General features: G+C 43.9%; 2 protein-coding genes across 4 annotated transcripts; both read left to right on the top strand.

Moving 5' to 3' along the window:
- Positions 1 to 139: 139 nt before the first annotated feature.
- Positions 140 to 8,084, top strand: LOC135303854 (ribosyldihydronicotinamide dehydrogenase [quinone]-like). The gene is made up of 6 exons (XM_064426057.1): positions 140 to 453; positions 1,552 to 1,716; positions 2,599 to 2,729; positions 3,682 to 3,795; positions 5,153 to 5,245; positions 6,125 to 8,084. Exons 1-6 carry the CDS (start codon positions 447 to 449, stop codon positions 6,296 to 6,298), a joined length of 684 nt encoding a protein of 227 aa, XP_064282127.1. The 5' UTR covers positions 140 to 446; the 3' UTR covers positions 6,299 to 8,084.
- A 2,932-nt stretch (positions 8,085 to 11,016) lies between these two features.
- LOC135303845 (ribosyldihydronicotinamide dehydrogenase [quinone]-like) lies at positions 11,017 to 19,787 on the top strand. 3 transcript variants are annotated; one of them, XM_064426041.1, is made up of 7 exons: positions 11,017 to 11,096; positions 11,622 to 11,674; positions 12,917 to 13,081; positions 13,964 to 14,094; positions 15,600 to 15,713; positions 16,101 to 16,202; positions 17,427 to 19,787. In XM_064426041.1, the coding sequence occupies exons 1-7, from the start codon at positions 11,092 to 11,094 to the stop codon at positions 17,598 to 17,600; spliced, it is 744 nt and encodes a 247-aa protein (XP_064282111.1). In that variant the 5' UTR covers positions 11,017 to 11,091; the 3' UTR covers positions 17,601 to 19,787. The 3 variants fall into 3 exon arrangements, with proteins under 3 accessions (XP_064282111.1, XP_064282112.1, XP_064282118.1); XM_064426042.1 differs by lacking the exon at positions 11,017 to 11,096 and adding an exon at positions 11,223 to 11,302; XM_064426048.1 differs by lacking the exon at positions 11,017 to 11,096 and adding an exon at positions 11,230 to 11,302 and having other exon boundaries at positions 11,615 to 11,674.
- Positions 19,788 to 20,269: the final 482 nt, after the last annotated feature.

The following is a 20,269-nucleotide window of genomic DNA, read 5'->3' as shown; positions in this document are numbered from 1 at the left end:
ACTGCCACTCACAGCACAAGAACTACAACTGTGGGGTGTCAAATGAAGGCAGATGCGGAGGGGAAAAGCCGGAGCCGCGGCTGAGGGCGGTGCCGATCCTGATCCCGCCCCGCGCTGGCGCTGCCCGAGGGCCGGGCTGCCGGGAAGAGTTGGACTCGGTGATCCTTGTGGGTCCCTTCCAGCCCAGGATATGCAGTGATTTTATGAAGGGCCGCTCCCAGCCCCGCCGCAGGTGTGTCCGGGCCCGAGGAGCAGGAAAGGGCAGCTCGGCTGCTGCTGGCGCCGGGGCGCATCTGGAGCCACTTTCCAGAGGGCGGCACGGCACCGGGAGCAGCGCGATACACCCGGCGGTTCCCCTCGCACCTGGTCCTGATGTTTCTCACCAGCAAATCTCTCACTTGAGTTCTCAGGCACAACCAGATTATCAGGAGTGAAGCTCCCCAGCGATGGCAGGTAAGAACAAATCCGGGTGAAAGCGCTGCTCGCTCCAGGGGGCCGCTGGGCACCTCAGGGATGGGGGCTCCCTGCCGTGTTTAGTTGGGACACCGAGGACTTACTTTTCCAAACGACGGAAATGACCTCAGTAAGTGATGCCTTGGAAAACTCAAGTCTCTCTAAACACTCTGTCCAAGCCCTCAGCTCTATCAAAAGGCAAAAAAAACCTGGCAGATTTGCAGAATCAAACTGAGCACTTTGAGGAGCTTGTCCATCTCCATGTGCTCCCTAGAGCTCCCTCTTTGCTGGGAGCTGTCAGGAGGAGCAAAGAGGCAACTGCTCCTTATATTCCAGAATAACATATACAGAAGGGTTTTTAAAGCATGTACAGACGTTGAATTTATAATAGCATTTGACCTGCCAGTTTAAATTGTCTTTTTTGCATAGCTCTTGTTTCATGCACACTGTGCACCCTCATGAAATAATTGCCCCTTATCATTTATGTTAAAAATGAGCTATTGTTTCATCAAATATTCAGTTTAGTTTCTACTAGTTTTCCGAGACACTGTAAACTAGCCTGTCACGTGCCAGGTGTTGCTCTGCGATGAAGCTGTGCACCAGAGACACTGACCTCAGAAGACGCCAGGATTTTTGCCTTGGAAATCAGGAAACAGGAGCTGCATGTTTTGCAGACACAGTCACTTTCAAAAATCCCTATAAATTTTGCTATCTGGTTATCTATAAACAACAGCTATGTCATAGAAAATATTTCCTCTTTCCTTATTGACTCAATAGGAGGGACAGTGTTTTGCTGATGTGGGGCAGTGTGTGTGACCTGCTGTGGAACAGCCTCTCTGTCCACTGAGTTCCACCTAGGAAAGCCCAGTGTGGCACAGAACTGCTGGGCTGGGCACATGCAGCAGTCAGAGCCTCAGGAGTCACTCAGTGCTGCTGAGCAGGAGTCAAATGCTGCCACTGTCACTCTGCTTTCACTGCTTCTGTGTCCTTGGGAAAAGACACTAGAGAAAGAGTGAGGAACGAGCCCCAACTCTACAAACTGTTCTGCACCTGCCTCCTAGATTCCAAATGGGCTCCTGGTTTTCTCTCTGCCTCCAGGGAAAAAAGTCCTGATAGTCTATGCACATCAAGAGCCCAAGTCCTTCAATGGATCTTTGCTGAAGATTGCTGTGGAAGAGCTGACCCAGCAGGGCTGCAGCGTCACCGTGTCGGATTTATACGCCATGCAGTTTGAGCCCAGAGCAACAAGGAACGACGTTGTTGGTGAGCCCAGCCAAAATATGCCTCTCTCAAAAGCCAGTGAATTGTAAGCCCCCTGTGGAGGTATCAGAAGGTTTAGAAACATCTCCCTGAAATCTTCCCCATGCTGAACAATCCTAGCTCTCAGTCTGTCTTGATAGGAGAGGTGCACCAGCTCTTCAGATCATCAAGAGATTAATGAGAAACCCATTTCATTAATAAGAAACTTATTCATGACCAGACATCTGCATTCTAAAAGTCCACTCCTGAACATGAACTCTGTATCACAGTGAGATTACTGACAGGAAGAAACACATTAGCACGTGTCCATAATCAGCCTCTAAAGTCCATTTCTCATGGAGAGGAAATGCCTTCAGATACCACTCTGGGACTTGCTAGAGTTGAGTTCACGAGGCTACAACTGCCCCTGTCTTCTGCTAGAGACTGATGATCTGTTTGTGGAATCAGTAGAGCTGGCTAATACTTGTTGCCCATCCCTTGGTGAATTTCCCAGTTCCAGAGGCAGGAAAACAGCTCCATAGTGCTTACAAGTTCAGGATGGCCTCAATAAGCCCTAAGGCAGAGGCAGAACAATTAACAACGTTCTCTTAAATTTTCCACCTGCATCCCCAGAGTCCTGAGGCAAGCTTAGGTCCTCATATTGCACTTCCTGTGTTGCTACAGGAAGGTGAAGCTTCAGAACTCTGAGATCCTACATTCCTCTCCTTTTTAAAATCAAGTGACCATCAGCTGGGATGATGCTGAATATTCCACAAGGACAAGAAAGTAGCAAAAATCAAAAGCAGTAACTCAGTTTAGAACTGTGAATGGCAGCCTGCACTCAGCTCTTATCTGGCACTGATAGTGCACAGGGGGCAAGGAATGACTGTTCATTTCTACCCGCAGGTCAGCTGCACAACTCAGAAGCGTTCAATTATGGGGTGGAAACCTGGGAAGCTTACAAGAGAGGAGGTTTGTCCAAAGACCTGGTTGAAGAGCAGAAGAAAGTGCAGGAAGCAGACCTGCTGATTTTTCAGGTCTTTATTTTAAACAGAATTCAGTTGTGATGTTTACTTAAGGTAATGGTACAGTAACACTACAGATGAGTAGTACAATTACCTGGGTCATTATTACTGCACATCCAGTAATTGAGTAGCACCATGATGCAGGTTGAAACAACAGCAACCCCAGGAACTCCTCAAAAATGGGGCAAATTTCCTGATGGATGCACAAAGAAATGTGTAATCACGGATGTCAGGCAGGCTGGCAGAAAGCAGAGGAAGAATTATTTTCTGGTTAAGGAGTTGGGGGTAGACAGTGCAGTCAGGGAATTGGGCTTTCCCAAGTAGACTGTTCTCCTTTGGTGCTGAGATGCAGAAATACTACAGGGAATTGATAATGGAGCTTTACAGCCCATGTCCATTTTCCACTCTGCCAGCTCTGTCTCAAGGGTGAACAGATCCCAAAGAACTGTGAACGGAAATAGTAGCCTTACATTTCCTTGTTGGCCTTAAACATAGCTTGGTGGCTTAATGTCAGCAGGGTTTGAAAATAAGTCTTGCCTATGATCCCCTGGCATTTGTCACCAGACTGGCAGATCAGAACTGATCACCAGATGTCAATCCTACTAATAAGATTATTTTATTCTTTTGCATTTCAGCCATAGGAGACATGATTCTGTACAATCCTAAGTCTTAGTTAAGTGGCACCCTCCTCCTTCATCCTATTCCACCTTTAATCTGGAGGAAACCCTCACATGCACCACAGTGCTGGTGTGCTGTAGATGCTCAGGTCTGGCCCTGAGGTTACCACAAACAGAAAGTACTTCAGCTTCTTTTACCAGGCACAGTTACTACTTCTACTGACAGGGAGCTGGAGAAGGTCCATACAGGATCTGAGCAAGTTCAGAGGACAGGATTTGTCCTGTAAAGCAGGCCTAAGGGTGGCCCAGACTCTCTGTGCTAACCAGGTAATTTTCTCTTTGCCTAGTTTCCCTTGTTTTGGTTCAATATGCCTGCAATCCTGAAGGGCTGGATGGACAGAGTCTTGGTCCGAGGCTTTGCTTATGACTTGTCAAAGGTTTATGATGGTGGTTTGCTCCAGGTATGTTTTTGGAATTGTTTTATTAAGATCAAGGCTTGCACCATGTTGTATGGGGCCTTGTTCATTCTTTTCCATCGTAGTTGTTTAGAGCTCTCACTTTTCACTGCTCTGAAATAATGCTTTGGTAACATGTTTTGTGATTTTCTGGGTTGTTCACACTGTCTGGGGGATAAGAAAATATGGAGACTGCAGAATTTCCCAAAGATTTAAGCGATCTCCTAGAGATCTTTATTGGCCTGCTATGTGGGGTTGTCATTTATTCAGAGTATCAGAGTGTACTGTGGTACCATACAGTTTGCAAACAGTTTAAATCAATTCATTTCCTATCATTATAGTCTTCCCACCACTATAGGACTCCTCTTATCTGTAATGACTGACACACTGGGTGTCACAGTCCTCTTCTGGGATTAGATGTCCAAGTTTGGAGTTGAACTATAAAATTTAATCAGAGATCTGAAATACTTGGAGTATGACCCTCGGTCACAACTATCTACTTTGAACCTTTTCCTCTCTGTAGCTTTTAATTTGGCAAGACCAGTATGTCTAGATGTCAAAATCATACATTTTTGATTCCCCACAGCACTGGGAATATCCCTGGAAAATTCTGACCCACTATCTCTGATAGAACTTATTTGGTAACAATAACAATAACAGCATCAAAAAGCAATCAATATTAGTTTCACCTTTATTTCACTGCACGTTAATCTCTGTTAGTTCTGATGTTCTTAACAATTTCAAACATTTCAGTTTCTTTAAATTTCAGAAATGGCTGCCTTGCTGACATAAATAGGCATAATCCCCAGTGATCACAGCTTCACATGGAGTACAGGCTCAGGACATTTGGGATACTGTACTGGAAAAATGTTAGTTTGATTACAGAAGCTAAAACTGAAATCAAAGAAGTTGAGCACATGGCTAATACGATAATCACAGGAGCAGAAGAAACATAGTGGTTAAGCAAGCCCAAGTTTGAAGGGGGACTTTAGCAAAAAATTTCTGCAGTCAGAGAGGACAGGAATAGAGATTTTCACAGTAACAGAGGGCTTTCCAGCTAGAGATTTCCAAATGTTGCATATGGAAGAAAAAGGATCAGCCCTCCTTCACGCAAGTGTGTCAGACACATAACTGGTTTCTTTTTAACCTAGCTCTACCTAAAGCCCAGACACTCAGACCATTGATGTAATTGTATGACATCAATTTTTGCCTCAGAACTGCCAGTCCTTGGAATATCTGGAAAGGAAGTGAACACCCCTTTCTCTAGAAATTCATGCTGTCCAGGTTCCCCCAAATATCTTTGTAACTATACAGACACTCTTCTTTAAACACATCTAACTTAAGCACCACTTCCTAATTCTAGGACAAATTATCCTTGTTTTCTTTCACTACGGGAGGAAGCAAAGAGAAGTATGCAACCCGAGGTGATATTCGCTATCTCCTATGGCCCATGCAGGTATAATATATGAATATTTGGTTACTGCTTTCTTTAATTTTTACTATTCCAGCTATTTATAAACAATTGTTTTATTGATTATTTTATACAAAACATAATAAGAAATAATTAAGTTGCCTGGTCCAAGCATCTGCAGGTTATAAACTGCGCTCAAAAATCCTGAGATTACTTCAAAAGTCCATAGAGTTTTAAAGTTGTTTTGTCCCTCTTCCTCCAGCTTGCAACCTGGGGGAAGCTTTTCCAGTGTCTCTGGTGTTACAGGATTTCCTTTAGCTCTAGTGTGCAGGATTTCTGTTCCCTGTGGTTACCCAATTCATGAAGGATGCCACGATCTCCTCCCCACTGCAGTTACCAGCTCCTCACCCCTGAGGAGCTGTCCAGCTGCACAGCTCACAAGAAAATGTGACAAAAACATGAAACACAACTCTGAACTCAGAGAGAAAATGGCAAGCTGAACTTCCACAGGCACTAGCCTTCATGCAGAATCATATGGCTAAGCCAGGGGCAAAAGCTTAAAAACTACCAAAAAAAAATCCAAGAAACCAACATGGAAGTAGATGTGAAACACACTGAAGTTCAGGAGCAATCTGAGGAAGTTCAAACTGGACAATGACCTTTAGACTGTCCCTTATCCTTGCAAATTAAAGAGCATACAGCATGAAAAGAGGACAGTCCTATGTGTTTAACAGCAATTTACTTCCCTTCTCCTGACAAATGCACAGGTTTAGAGAACCTGACTGATATTAGGCCAAAGAAACAGAACAGATTTGAATCTTCCATGTTCTTCAAATGAAAGTAAGAGTAAATATTTCCTGAGCATTTCTTTCTTTTTTTTTTGTTTGTTTGTTTGTTTGTTTGTTTTTTTTGTTTTGCATCCAGCATGGAATCATGCACTTCTGTGGTGTCAAAGTCCTTGAACCTCACATCTGTTATGCTCCAGAGAGTGTCTCTGAGGAGAAGAGGAAAGAGATGCTGGCTGCCTGGACCCAGCGTCTGAAGACTCTTTGGAAGGAAGAACCCATAGACTGCTCTCCTGAGTGGTATTTCAAGTAGTGTTCAGGTGCAAGACTACAGAGTGAAGATTTTATTTTTCTCCATTCTTTTTGATGCTCTATCTAAATACCTGAGCACTAATCTCCTAATTCAAATATATTTTAAGAATCTTGAATACTACATCTATCAGTTTAACTGACAACATAGCATTTCTCTTCAGTGGTTCCCAAGGGATTCCCTTCAAGGATGGGCGCAAAACTCTTTGTGTTGTTCTCCTTGCTCACATAAACGGTGTCATCCTGCCTCCTTGTGCTTGATAACGCATGTGATATTTCATGGCAGATGATACCATTGCTGCTTGTGAAACAGTATGTGGCCAAGTTTATTTTAACACTTTTTTCTCCTTTATCAGAGAATATCTTGCCCATACCCAACTTGTCATTTAAAAGCCATTGGTTGTAAGAGCTCCACATTTGTGCCTTGGAGCAACAAAACTAGATCATGAGTAGTGTTGCAAAAGGATGTACCGTTGCAAAGTGTCTTAAACAGCTCGAAAGCCTTGTGGGCAACCCTAGGCTTTTAGACATATTTACAAAGCAATGTTAAAGCCATAACAGATACCAGAAAAGGGGGAAAAAAGGAAGCAGATTTTGTATATTGGTATGTGCATTAATTGCCTTCCTTTGTCGACTACAACTTCCATTTGTAAAGTATTCAGCTTCCTAAAATCAAAGGGACTTCTCTATTTTGATTACCCTTTGTAGAAATAAAATGGAATCCAGATTTTTTCCTGCCCTCTCACACTAGTCACATGTTCCAGTTTGCTCCCATATGAAGGGCCACGTCCAGCAGGGACATTTCCCAGGAAGCAGAGCTGCCCCAAGCTGTTGTAGGTGGGGCATGTGAGCCGAAGTTTTCAGGTTCCACAAGGATGCTGCTGTTGCAATGCTTTGGAAGTCATCAGCTGTGCAGCGACAGTGGGTGGTGAGCCAAGGGCTATTGTCCTTCTCCAGATGTTCCTGCAGTGCGTGCTCTGCAGGGCATTATGCTGGGCTGCACGTGTGTTCTGACACATGCTTTTCCAAAACTCAGGAGAATTTTAGCACATAGAAAACCAGCAGAGACTGTCTATAGTTAGTAAGGAGAGAAAAGAAGTGGCAGTATTGCTGTCTTAGCAGCACTGGAAATGTTACAGCCATTTTGAACTAAAGAATAATTGTCCTTCTAAATCACACTACGCTAAAAGTCAAATGTCACCCTGCCAAACCAGCACTGATTCAATGAGAATGAAACTAGATTTAGATGAGTAACTCATAGCTGCACTTCAGGCGGGGGAAAAGGGTGTAAAGGAACATGCTTTTCCACATTTAGTCTGGGGATTTGTTCTTTATTGCTGGTGCTCCTGCTCTCCCACAGATGTCTAGACAATGGTCTGATCTTTTTCTCTGATGGTTTTTTCCAGAAATCATGACTGTATTTCTTTTATTTGGTGTTCTGAAATGGCAGGTCAAACATGCTTGCAACTGCAGAACAATAGAGGAAAACAAACAGATACACATAGGAAGTATGTTACCAAGAAGTCTCATAGCCTAGAGAAACCAAGACTGATGTCCTGCAGTAAGATGCCTTCAATCCAGGTTTCAAAAACCTGACATTTAAAGCCAGGTGTAGTTCATTCTGTGGTTTAAAATTGGGTTCCTGAAGCAATATCGCTGAGGTGAGCTGCCTGCTTGCAGAGGAATATACTTAGTAATAAACTATTCATCAAAAGTTTGTTCTGAAGAGAGAAACAGCCAATAACTGATACCATGCACAATGCAAGAACTACTTATTTTCTTTTTTTTTTTTTTAAGAAAAAATCCTACTGCATTATTGGATATCTTAAAGCCTAAAGAGGCTATATTCTACAGAAGAGATGCAAAGAATTTAAGCTGATGCTACACTCAAGTCAGTGCTGGATAATTGTCTCATCACTCTGAAATGCCCATTTTCATGCAGCTTGAATACACAGGAATTCTGATATGTTTGAAAAACTCAGGAAGGAGACAAAAGACCAGCTTCTTCCCTAGGACAGGACTGTGGAGCCAAAACACCCCATAGCTTTCTCTGTATTGCCCTTGATGAAATGAGAAAGCATTTTGTTGACATCCAACAGAGAGAATAAACCAAGACCTAACCATCTTATCCACATAACAGATTGCCAAAACTGCAAATACAGTTGTACTCCAGTGAGACATACAGAGCAAAGGTGGTTCTTCACTGGAATTCAATAAGAATCCAAGAGAAAATTAAATCCTCTCCGTGTACTCCATGCAGACACCCTTGTAATTCTGCCATCTGTTGCTAGGCCACAGTTCAGCATCTATGGGAAATGTCAGGTAGTGCTCTTTTGAGCTTAACTGCAGAGAAAAGTTGTGGCTGCAGTCAGTCACCAGCCACAGTGGTTCTAAAGGCCCTTGGAGTCTCCCATTCTGCATTCATACTCCCCAGGGGGATGCAACCATTCTCCACAAGCATCATCTCTGTTAGGTGCTGCAGCTTCTCCCACCTCAGCCCTCTGAGGGTTTAGAGAAATACAGTATGAGTTTTGGTGCACAGATGATGCAAAATTAGCTAAGATCACAGCTTCTTTCTCTAAAATCAGCTCTACAGCGTAATATTCATGGCTGTTGGACAGCAGGGAGATCAATCACACCAGATAATGCTTTACTTTTAGATTAAAAGGTACATTAAAGAAAGATTATAGACAAGCATTTCCTTGGAGTTTTGTCCACTAGTCATTCCCCTCCTCAGAGTTTTGGACAGGGTACAGAGCCCAGATGTAATATTCCAGCACTGAGTCATGTCCAGAGCTGGAAAGCTTCTGTATGAGAGAACACTCATCCTTGCTGGGCCAGGCAGAGGGTTAAGACAGGGACAGCCAGAGAATGATTATGCTCAGGTCCCTACAGAGCTTGAAATTCATCCGAGAAATTGAGAGAAAAAAGTCTCTAAAGAGATACCTGGCAGCAAACTACAGGAGGAGAAGAAGATTAATAATTAAACCTTTGTTGTCAAAGTTTACTATTACTGTAGAGCCCTTAAAGTTAATACCAGGAAAACAGATACAAAGTCACCTTCCCATTATGCCACAAGCTTACTGTGATTGATTTTTAGTTAAGATTAAGGAATGAGGCAATCATTCCAGGTAGCCTTAGTATAGAACTGTGGAGATTTGATGCTTTTTATTCATCAGTCCCTACAATTTTTTCCAATGTTGCAATGAAACCTGCAAATTTCACACACAGCAGTTTTCATCCTATTGACAAAAAAGCCAGCTATATATCAAAGGTGTGACCTCTAAGCACATGCAAATAGATGCCAATATCTCCCTGCCTTTGCCAAGCACATGCTGGCAAAACAACACTGAATGAGACATATACCTTTCAAACCAAGCAATTTTTATAAATTCAGCCATCTCTCTTCCTGCCTTCAGCCCCACCAATAATGCAAACCTCAAAATTAGAAAAACCAAACCAAAAGAAAGCTCAGTAGTCAAATGTTATCAAAAGGTTCCTGTAATGTTTTGGGTTGCAGGAGAAGATCAAAACTGCACAACTGGCCCACCAGAGATACCACAACTATATTTGCATTTGCTTTATTTACCTATCAAATGTCCCAGTCTCTCTGGACTGCAAGTTCAATAATATTATGTTCTATTTTGTCGGGCCAGGGTTTTATGAGCCTTCAAAAGGGAACCTAATACACCCAAGGATAGCTTAGCTATTACCTTTGGAGGCAAATAATGAGCAGGATGGCTTCTGCTGCAGTGTTAGAAACAAAAAGGTTTAATAAAAGGTAAAATAACAAACAGAAAAATCCGAGCCAGGTACAGTGGTTTGCCCCTGGTAGAAACACATTCACAAAAGCCTCGTGGTCCTTTTGTTCTCCTCTTTTCTACTTGATGGCCCAGGCGGGACTTTTTGGCTTCTATCCAATTAGGTGACCCCAAGGTTTTAGTGAAGTCTCTGGGGTCCTATAAGGTGGCTTTTCACCTGATTGTTGAGAGAAACTTCTGGGCTTCTTTCCTTTTTTGGGGGACAAAGCCTAGCTTTGCCACTCTGTCATTAGGGGGCACTCTCCTGCACTCCTATGCAATAATGCTCTCCTTGTGATGCCTCACAGTGTGGATGGACACAAATTTGCTGCATTTAAACTACAGTGAGCTCGGTGGGACAATTCAGCATTTGGTCCTGAGTCTCCTCTTTCCAGTAAGTGTGATCAGCCCTTGCATCAGGAGCTGACAGAGCATTAAACTCCAGTTCTCTCAATACCAGCTGATCCAGAATGGGTGGAAAACAGGAATGTGCTGGTTCTGCATCAGTTCCACTCATTCCACTGTCAACTTTGTTTCCCCAGGGGAAACTATCGCACTCAGCTTTTTTTTCTTTTTTTTTTTTCTTTCTTTTCTTCCCCGCCTCCCCCCCCCCCCGCTCCCCAAGGTCTCGGAATGAAGCTATTTATTCAGTTTACCCATCATAGGGCAGTTTCGATACTCAGAGAGAAAACCTCATCTTGAAAATGATCACCAAGGCTGTCCTATCTCTCCAAACCCACAGCCACCTGCATCCTTCTGTGTCCCACCTGTCTTTCCCATGAGACGCCTTCCAGAAAGCTGGAAGAGAGAGCCCCTGCTCCCGGCAGATGCACGTGTGGGCCAGCACAAGGCACAGAGCAGACAGTGCCATCCCTGGAAGAGCAGATAAGGGTGGGTGGGTGGTTCAGGAGCTGTCATACTGCATTGCTGGGAGAAATGAAGTACGAGCTCTGTACTCGGAGAAGAGCAGAGACCCAGAATTTTAAAAAATGTCCAGATGATGTAAGTGTCGCACGGTGTTACAGCGGCGGGGGCGCGCTCCCGGCCGAGCGCGGCCTCGAGCGAGCCGGAGCCGCGGGCGGCGCCCATCCCGATCCCGATCCCGCCCCGCGCTGGCGCTGCCCAGGCCCGGGAAGGGCGGGCAGCGGGGCCGCCGGGGAGGGCCGCGCTCAGCCCGGCCGCAGATGGCTCCGGGCCCCGAGGAGCAGGTAAGGGCAGCCCGGCTGGCGCCGGGGCCGGGGCGCCGGGGGCTGCTCGGAGCCGTTTTGGAGAGGCGGCACGGCAGCGGGAGCCGCGCCATGCGCCCGGCACAGCCCCGGGCCCAGGCGGCCGGAGGAGAATTCCTGCTCCAGGGCCCGGGCCGAGAGCCGGGGGCTTCCCTCCCGCTGCGGCGGGCCGCGCTTGGCCAGTGCCCGGCTATGCTGAGTGCCCCTGGTCACAGCACGGCACATCTCCCCCTGGAACAGCGATTCTCTCCGCTCCGGTCCCGATGTTTCTCACCAGCAAATCTCTCACTTGAGTTCTCAGGCAGTACCAGGTTATCAGGAGTGAAGCTCCCCAGCGCTCCCCAGCAATGGCAGGTAAGAGCAAATCTGGGTGGAAATGCTGCTCGCTCCAGGGTGGCCGCTGGGCACCTCAGGGATGGGGCCCCAGGGCCTTTGGGACACTGAGGTCTTACTTTTCCAAAGGACCAAATTACCTCAGTTGAGATCTGGCAGGAACAGCAAAGTTGTAACTGCTCCTGAAATTCCAGAGGACAGTATGGAGCAGGGATTTAAAGAGTTTACAGACACATTGAATTTATGCTAGCATTTGACGTGCAAGTTTTAATAGTTTTTTTTGCATAGCTCTTGTTTCATGGACACTATGTACCTACATCCAGAAGCTGCGCTGCAGAGAAACTGAGTTCAGGAGATTCCTGAGTTTTTGTGTTGGCAGTCAGGAAATGGGAGCTGCAAGTTTTGCAGACTCTGTCATTCTCAATAGTCCCTGTAAATTTCCCTCTCCAGTTATCTATAAACAACAACAACCCCATACAAAATCTTTTCTTTGTTGATGAGTGATTTTCAAGAGAATTATTAAAATTGTAGGGCCTATGCTCAATAAAACTTTGAGCACACCAGAGAGGTCTTTGAGCAGAGCCTTGTTACAACACCTCTAAGATATTCCATCCCTACACACCTGCTTGGCCACTCAGCTTACCTGGAATCCACTTTGACAACAGTTTGAGATACACATGACAATCTAATCTCTGAGAAAAACACCCTGTTGCTCTCTGTAGAAGTTACTGTGATTGTGCTGAAGTGGACAGGACCATCTTTAATGTCTACCCCAGTGTTGTAACTTGCATAGCACTGAAAAGAAAGATCAGGAGGGATCCACCACTGTGGTAGGAAGGTGTTCTCACCTCTAAGAAGTTGTTTCATTGACACCTTCAGGCAATCTATCTGGCACTGCTTTTTGGATGGTAGTGGAATCAGACCAAGAGAAATGTTGTCTCAATAGAAGGGGCTGGTTTCTCCTGATGTGGGGCAGTGTGACCTGCTGTGGAACAGCCTCTCTGTCCACTGAGTTCCACCTAGGAAAGCCCAGTGTGGCACAGAACTGCTGGGCTGGGCACATGCAGCAATCAGAGCCTCAGAAGTCACTCAGTGCTGCTGAGCAGGAGTCAAATGCTGCCACTGTCACCCTGCTTTCACTGCTTCTGTGTCCTTGGGAAAAGACACTAGAGAAAGAGTGAGGAACGAGCCCCAACTCTACAAACTGTTCTGCACCTGCCTCCTAGATTCCAAATGGTCTCCTGGTTTTCTCTCTGCCTCCAGGGAAAAAAGTCCTGATAGTCTATGCACATCAAGAGCCCAAGTCCTTCAATGGATCTTTGCTGAAGATTGCTGTGGAAGAGCTGACCCAGCAGGGCTGCAGCGTCACCGTGTCGGATTTATACGCCATGCAGTTTGAGCCCAGAGCAACAAGGAACGACATTGTTGGTGAGCCCAGCCAAAATACACCTCTCCCAAAAACCGGTGACTTGAAAGCCCCCTGTGAAGGTATCAGAAGGTTTAGAAAAGTGTCCCTGAAATCTTCCCCATGCTGAACAACCCCAGCTCTCAGTCTGTCTTGATAAGAGAGGTGCTCCAGCTCTTCAGATCATCAAGAGATTAATGAGAAACCCATTTCATTAATAAGAAACTTATTCATGACCAGACATCTGCATTCTAAAAGGCCACTCCTGAACATGAACTCTGTATCACAGTGAGATTACTGACAGGAAGAAACACATTAGCACGTGTCCATAATCAGCCTCAACTTTCCATTTCTCATGGAGAGGAAATGCCTTCAGATACCACTCTGGGACTTGCTAGAGTTGAGTTTACGAGGCTACAACTGCCCCTCTCTTCTGCTAGAGACTGATGATCTGCTTGTGGAATCAGTAGAGCTGGTTAATACTCGTTGCCTATCCCTTGGTGAATTTCCCAGTTCCAGAGGCAGGAAAACAGCTCCATAGTGCTTACAAGTTCAGGATGGCCTCAGCAAGTTCTAAGGCAGAGGCAGAACAATTAACAACGTTCTCTTAAATTTTCCACCTGCTTCCCCAGAGTCCTGGGGCAAGCTTAGTTCCTCATATTGCACTTCCTGTGTTGCTACAGGAAGGTGAAGCTTCAGAACTCTGAGATCCTACATTCCTCTCCTTTTTAAAATCAAGTGACCATCAGCTGGGGTGATGCTGAATATTCCACAAGGACAAGAAAGTAGCAAAAATCAAAAGCAGTAACTCAGTTTAGAACTGTTAATGGCAGCCTGCACTCAGCTCTTATCTGGCACTGATAGTGCACAGGGGGCAAGGAATGACTGTTCATTTCTACCCGCAGGTCACCTGCACAACTCAGAAGCGTTCAATTATGGGGTGGAAACCTGGGAAGCTTACAAGAGAGGAGGTTTGTCCAAAGACCTGGTTGAAGAGCAGAAGAAAGTGCAGGAAGCAGACCTGCTGATTTTTCAGGTCTTTATTTTAAACAGAATTCAGTTGTGATGTTGTTTTTAGGTAATGGTACAGTAACACTACAGATGAGTAGTACAATTACCTGGGTCATTATTACTGCACATCCAGTAATTGAGTAGCACCATGATGCAGGTTGAAACAACAGCAACCCCAGGAACTCCTCAGAAATGGGGCAAATTTCCTGATGGATGCACAAAGACCTACAAGACCATGGATGTCAGGCAGGCTGGCAGAAAGCAGAGGAAGAATTATTTTCTGGTCAAGGAGTTGGGGGTAGACAGTGTAGTCAGGGAATTGGACTTTCCCAAGTAGACTGTTCTCCTTTGGTGCTGAGATGCAGAAACACTACAGGGAATTGATAATGGAGCTTTACAGCCCATGTCCATTTTCCACTCTGCCAGCTCTGTCTCAAGGGTGAACAGATCCCAAAGAACTGTGAAGGAAATAGTAGTCTTATATTTATTTGTGCCTGTGTTGGCCTTAGATATCTCTTTATATATTCCTCTGTCCAATGTTGGATTAAATTTAGGATAGGGCCATATCTCAATTAAGCATTTAATTGTAAGTGATTGTCATTTTCACACTATCACTTCCTAGATAAGAACAGTAAGACATGCCCTGAAGGAGGTTGTTGCCTTCTCCTTTCCATGTGTAAAAAGCTATGAAGAGTTGAGTGTGTTATGGTGCAGAAAATAAAAAAAAATTTAAAAGCCTCTAAAGGACATCATGAAAGAATTCAAAATTTGCTACTGACTAAACTCACCGCTTGTAGTTACTGTGGTTGTTGCCCAGTTTCCATCTTGTTTTCACCACATATTAAGCTGCAAGTGGTTACATGTTTATAGAATTTCTTCCTCTGTGTGCAGTGTGTACAAAGGTTTAGGGGTAGTGATGCAGCCTAGTATGAGAAAGAGTCCATTAAGCAGTCAAGATAATGCCATGGACATGATAGCTTTGGGATGCAGTTCCATGGGTTGACTGGAAGATCTAGAAACCAAGAGTCCAACTGTTAAAAAAGACTTTTTCTTCTCGGTGAAGGGATTTGGGGTCATGATGTCAGCAGGGTTGGAAAATAAGTCTTTCCTATGATCCCCTGGCATTTGTCACCAGACAGATCAGAACTGATCACCAGATGTCAATCCTACTAATAAGATATTTTATTCTTTTGCATTTCAGCCATAGGAGACATGATTCTGTACAATCTAAGTCTTAATTAAGTGGCACCCTCCTCCTTCATCCTATTCCACCTTTAATCTGGAAGGAAACCCTCACATGCACCACAGTGCTGGTGTGCTGTAGATGCTCAGGTCTGGCCCTGAGGTTACCACAAACAGAAAGTACTTCAGCTTCTTTTGCCAGGCACAGTTACTACTTCTACTGACAGGGAGCTGGAGAAGGTCCATACAGGATCTGAGCAAGTTCAGAGGACAGGATTTGTCCTGTAAAGCAGGCCTAAGGGTGGCCCAGACTCTCTGTGCTAACCAGGTAATTTTCTCTTTGCCTAGTTTCCCTTATTTTGGTTCAACATGCCTGCAATCCTGAAGGGCTGGATGGACAGAGTCTTGGTCCAAGGCTTTGCTTACGATTTGTCAAAGGTTTATGATGGTGGTTTGCTCCAGGTATGTTTTTGGAATTGTTTTATTAAGATCAAGGCTTGCACCATGTTCTGTGGGGCCTTGTTCATTTCTCTCCATTGTAGTTGTTTAGAGCTCTCACTTTACATTATGTTGAAGTAATGTATCAGCCCTGCTTCACACTTCACACAAGGGTGTCAGACACATAATTCCTTTGCTTTAACCTATCTCTTCCCAAAGACACACAGTCCACTGTCTAATTGTGTGACATCAGTCTTTGCCTCAGAACTGCCACTTCATGTAAGGTCTAGGAAAAAAGTCACCCTCTCCCCTAAAAATCCATGCTGTCCAGGTTTACCTGAATATCTCTTGAACTGTTCAGGCACTCTTCTTTAAATATGTTCTAATTAACCACGACTTTCCTAATTCTAGGACAAATTATCCCTCTTTTCTTTCACCACGGGAGGAAGCCAAGAGATGTATTCAAAAGAAGGTATCGGTGGTGATATTCGCTATGTCCTGTGGCCCATGCAGGTATAATATATGAACATTTGTTTGTTGTCTACATAATTTTTTTATTATTGCAGCTATTTTCAACAATTGTTTTATTGTGGTTTTTTTAATGAAATAGAATAATTAATAATCACTTTGTCAGTTCTAAGGATCTGCAGGTTGTAAACTCCTACCTAAAATCTTGGGACTACTTTAAAAGTCCACTGACTTTTAAACTTGTTTTGTCCCCCTTGCTCCAGATTAGAATGTAGAGAAAGCTTAACACTGTCAGCCTTTTCAGTTTCCCTGCTGTTACAGGATTTTCTTTAGCTCAGCCATGCCATATTTGTGTTCTCTGTGGTTTCCCAGTTCTTGTAGGATGCAGAGTAGGAGGGGAGCCACGCATTACCCTGGCAGTAACAGTCAGCACACAAAAGTTAGCATTCCTCTTCTGATTGCTATTCTTTTTTCAGAAGTACCACCAGCATGGTTTGGGAAATACAGCTAGTAAGGCAAGTTTAGCCAGCTTCTTCTTGATACAATACAACAGATGAGCTAAAATTCCATGGTCTCCTCCCCATGCAGTTACCAGCTGGCTGCTCCTGTGGAGCTGTCCCAACTGCAGAGCTCGCAGGTCAACATGGCAGAAACATAAAACACAACTCTAAATTCAGAAACACACCGAGGGAAAATGGCAAGTTGAGCTGATTCCACAGACACTAGCCTTCCTACAGGAACCTTTGGCTAAGCCAGAGGCAAAAGGCTAAAAAAACCCATCTTAGAAGTAGATGTGGAACACTGCAGTTAGAGACCAATCTGAGGAGTTGCAAATTGAACGATGAACTTTTGGCCTCCTGTGATCCTTGCAAACTGAACAGTGAACAGCTGCCAAAGAGGACAATTCTGTGGGATTAACAGCAGCTAAAAATAAATTCCCCAGAGCAGAATAAATGAAGTTGCCCTTATCTTTCAGTATCTTGTATGCCATTCTGCTGAATGTCTTCGGAAGTGACCGCCGGGATAGGTAGTGAACTTCTGCAATTTACTTTCCTTCTCCTGATAAATGCACAGGTTTAGAGAACCTGACAGATACTGGATCAGAGAAACAGAACAGATTTGAATCTTCCATGTTCTTCAAGTGAAAGTAAGAGTAAATATTTCCTAAGACTTTTTTTTGGTTTTTTTTGGGGTTTTTTTTGGTTTTTTTTTTTTTTTTTTTTTGTTTTTGTTTTTGTTTTGTTTTGTTTTGTTTTGTTTTGCATCCAGCATGGAATCATGCACTTCTGTGGTGTCAAAGTCCTTGAACCTCACATCTGTTATGCTCCAGAGAATGTCTCTGAGGAGAAGAGGAAGGAGATGCTGGCTGCCTGGACCCAGCGTCTGAAGACTCTTTGGAAGGAAGAACCCATAGACTGCTCTCCTGAGTGGTATTTCAAGTAGTGTTCAGGTGCAAGACTACAGAGTGAAGATTTTCTTTTTCTCCATTCTTTTTGATGCTCTATCTAAATACCTGAGCACTAATCTCCTAATTCAAATATATTTTAAGAATCTTGAATACTACATCTATCAGTTTAACTGACAACATAGCATTTCTCTTCAGTGATTCCCAAGGGATTCCCTTCAAGGATGGGCGCAAAACTCTTTGTGTTGTTCTCCTTGCTCACATAAACGGTGTCATCCTGCCTCCTTGTGCTTGATAACGCATGTGATATTTTGTGGCAGATGATACCATTGCTGCTTGTGAAACAGTATGTGGCCAAGAGTATTTTAACACTTTTTGTACCAGTTGCCACTTTTTTTTTTCCTCTTGCCGGGGAATATGGTGTCCATACTCAACCTTTAAAAGCCCAAGATGGATTGTGATAGCTCTACACTTGTGCCTTGGAGCAACAAAACCAGATAATGAGTAGTGTTGCAAAAGGATGTACTGTTGCAAAGTGTCTTAAACAGCTGGAAAGCCTTGTGGTGAGCCCTAGGCCTCTCCAGATCCTATTTGTATAGAAATATTAAAGCTATGACAGATACCAGAAAAGGGAAATATTAAAGGTGAATGTAATGATAAATTGCCTTCCTTTGTAGACTACAGCTCCCATTTGTAAAGTATGCATCTTCCCAAAGTAGAGAGAAAAAGGAATCCTGTCTGTTGCCTGCCCCCTCACACCAGTCAGTGTTGGTGTTTAGGCTGGAGGGTGTTTGCTTCCCCTCCAGCATCAGCATTGATGGGCATCCTTGGAGATCTCCAGCACCAGCAGTCAGTGAGGCAGAGCACTAACCCAAAAACCTGCAGGTGCACTGTCTGTCTATGAGTCAGGATCTATGGGACAAATGAATTGTCTGGCTCTTAATAGCCAGGATTTTTACCTGGAACTGTAGCAGGATTATTTTTTGTGCTTTAGAGTTGTTAACCCTGTTTGTGCATATGGCAAGGGGTGGATTAATCATTTAGCTACTGAATTTCTTGCTTTGACCAGCTCACCTAACTGCTGCCTTTGCACTTTGATATTGAAAGAATGTGGCCTCTATAACAACCTGTCCCCTGAGTCACTGTCAAATGACACCTCGGCCTCTGTGCATCTGCCATACCTGCTGTGTGGCAGTCTTGTCACACCCCAGCCTTACGGTTCCTTGGGGACTAACTGGATAATAAACATGCTGAGCCCAGGCTCTGGAGGCTCAGTGTAAGCTGATACACCAGGCTGGGAAATGTCACCACAGGGGAAGGGTCAGTGTTCCAGTTTGCTCCCATATGAAGTGAAGGGCCACATCCAGCAGAGACATTTCCCAGGAAGCAGAGCTGTCCCAAGCTGTTGCAGGTGTCTGCTGTGGGTCATGTGAGCCCAAGTCTTTAGGCTGCAAAAGCAGGAAATTTGCTTTGGCTCAACAGCTCTGTTATAGGAAAAGGAAAGTGAAAGGGAATAAGGAAGAAAGTGTTACACATCTTAAGTTGTGGGGAAAGCAGATTCACGCCTTAAAGACTTAAGGAGAATAACTTAAAGTTACCGAGAGAAATCTGAGGTAAATTTCAAAATTGCATAGAAGAGAAATCATCCTTCTATTCATTGTGTTCGATTAGCAGACTATGCAGGAAAGAAGGAAATTGAGGTGAAAGCAGAAGTTGCAACTGTCAAACCAACATTACTACTTTGGATCAATTGCAGAGCTTAGTGGGGTTAACTATGAGATGAAGAATGCCAGACTGAGCTGTATGTTGAGGATACTGTGCTTACTACTATCTGGCAGACACATGCCAGCTCCCACATATATGGTAGCACTAAGTTTTAATAAGATGGCTGAGACTTTTACTACAAAGTGTGTGAATGGTTGAGATTAATGCAAGTTCAGTTACAGTTAAAAGAAAACTAATAACCTTATTAAATTCTCATTAATACTAAAATTGAAGATTTCTGCTCAAATAAATTCATTATTGAGAAAAGCACTAAAAATGTACCAATCTTTTTGTCCATTTCAAGATAATCTTTCTTTCTCCTCAATCATAATTAAGACATTTCTCTGTAAATTCAGACTGCATTTCTGGATGGGTTTATTCTCCCTATTCATTGAATGAAGGAATGTCATAACTGGCAGCACTGGCCTCTAAGCACATAAAAATAAATCACAGTTTCTTTCTTTGTGTAGTGCTTGTTGGCAAATCACCACAGAATGAGACTGACATATATTTAACCAAGCAATTCTTATAAATTCAGCCATTTCTCTTCCTGCCTTTAGACCACATCTTTGGCCCCATACACAATGCAAAGGTAAATAGAAGAAGCAAACCAGAAAAACCAACCAATCAAAGAAAGACAAAAACCCTCAGAAGTCAAATGTTATCAAAATATTTCTATAATGTTTTGGGTTGCAGGAGAAGATTGAAACTGCACAATTGGCCCACCAGAGATACCACAACTGTATTTGCATTCACTTTATTTACCTGGCAAATGTCCAGTCTCTCTGGACTGCAAGTTCAATAATGCTCTCCTTGTGATGCCTCACAGTGTGGATGGACACAAATTTGCTGCATTTAAACTAGAGTGAGCTCAGTGTCACAATTCAGCATTTGGTCCTGAGTCTCCTCTTTCCAGTAAGTGTGATCAGCCCTTGCATCAGGA

The sequence above is a fragment of the Passer domesticus genome, chromosome 1, assembly GCF_036417665.1.
Source record: "Passer domesticus isolate bPasDom1 chromosome 1, bPasDom1.hap1, whole genome shotgun sequence".
NCBI lineage: Eukaryota > Metazoa > Chordata > Aves > Passeriformes > Passeridae > Passer > Passer domesticus.
The sequence above is the reverse complement of the archived record's forward strand: the minus strand, read 5'-3'. Positions and strand labels throughout refer to the sequence as shown.

Coding starts and splice junctions, on each gene's coding strand:
- LOC135303854 (XM_064426057.1), top strand. Junction 1,717..2,598: donor AACAAGGAACGACGTTGTTG/GTGAGCCCAGCC, acceptor TTCTACCCGCAG/GTCAGCTGCACAACTCAGAA. Junction 5,246..6,124: donor ATCTCCTATGGCCCATGCAG/GTATAATATATG, acceptor TTTTGCATCCAG/CATGGAATCATGCACTTCTG.
- LOC135303845 (XM_064426041.1), top strand. Junction 15,714..16,100: donor ATGATGGTGGTTTGCTCCAG/GTATGTTTTTGG, acceptor TCCTAATTCTAG/GACAAATTATCCCTCTTTTC. Junction 16,203..17,426: donor ATGTCCTGTGGCCCATGCAG/GTATAATATATG, acceptor TTTTGCATCCAG/CATGGAATCATGCACTTCTG.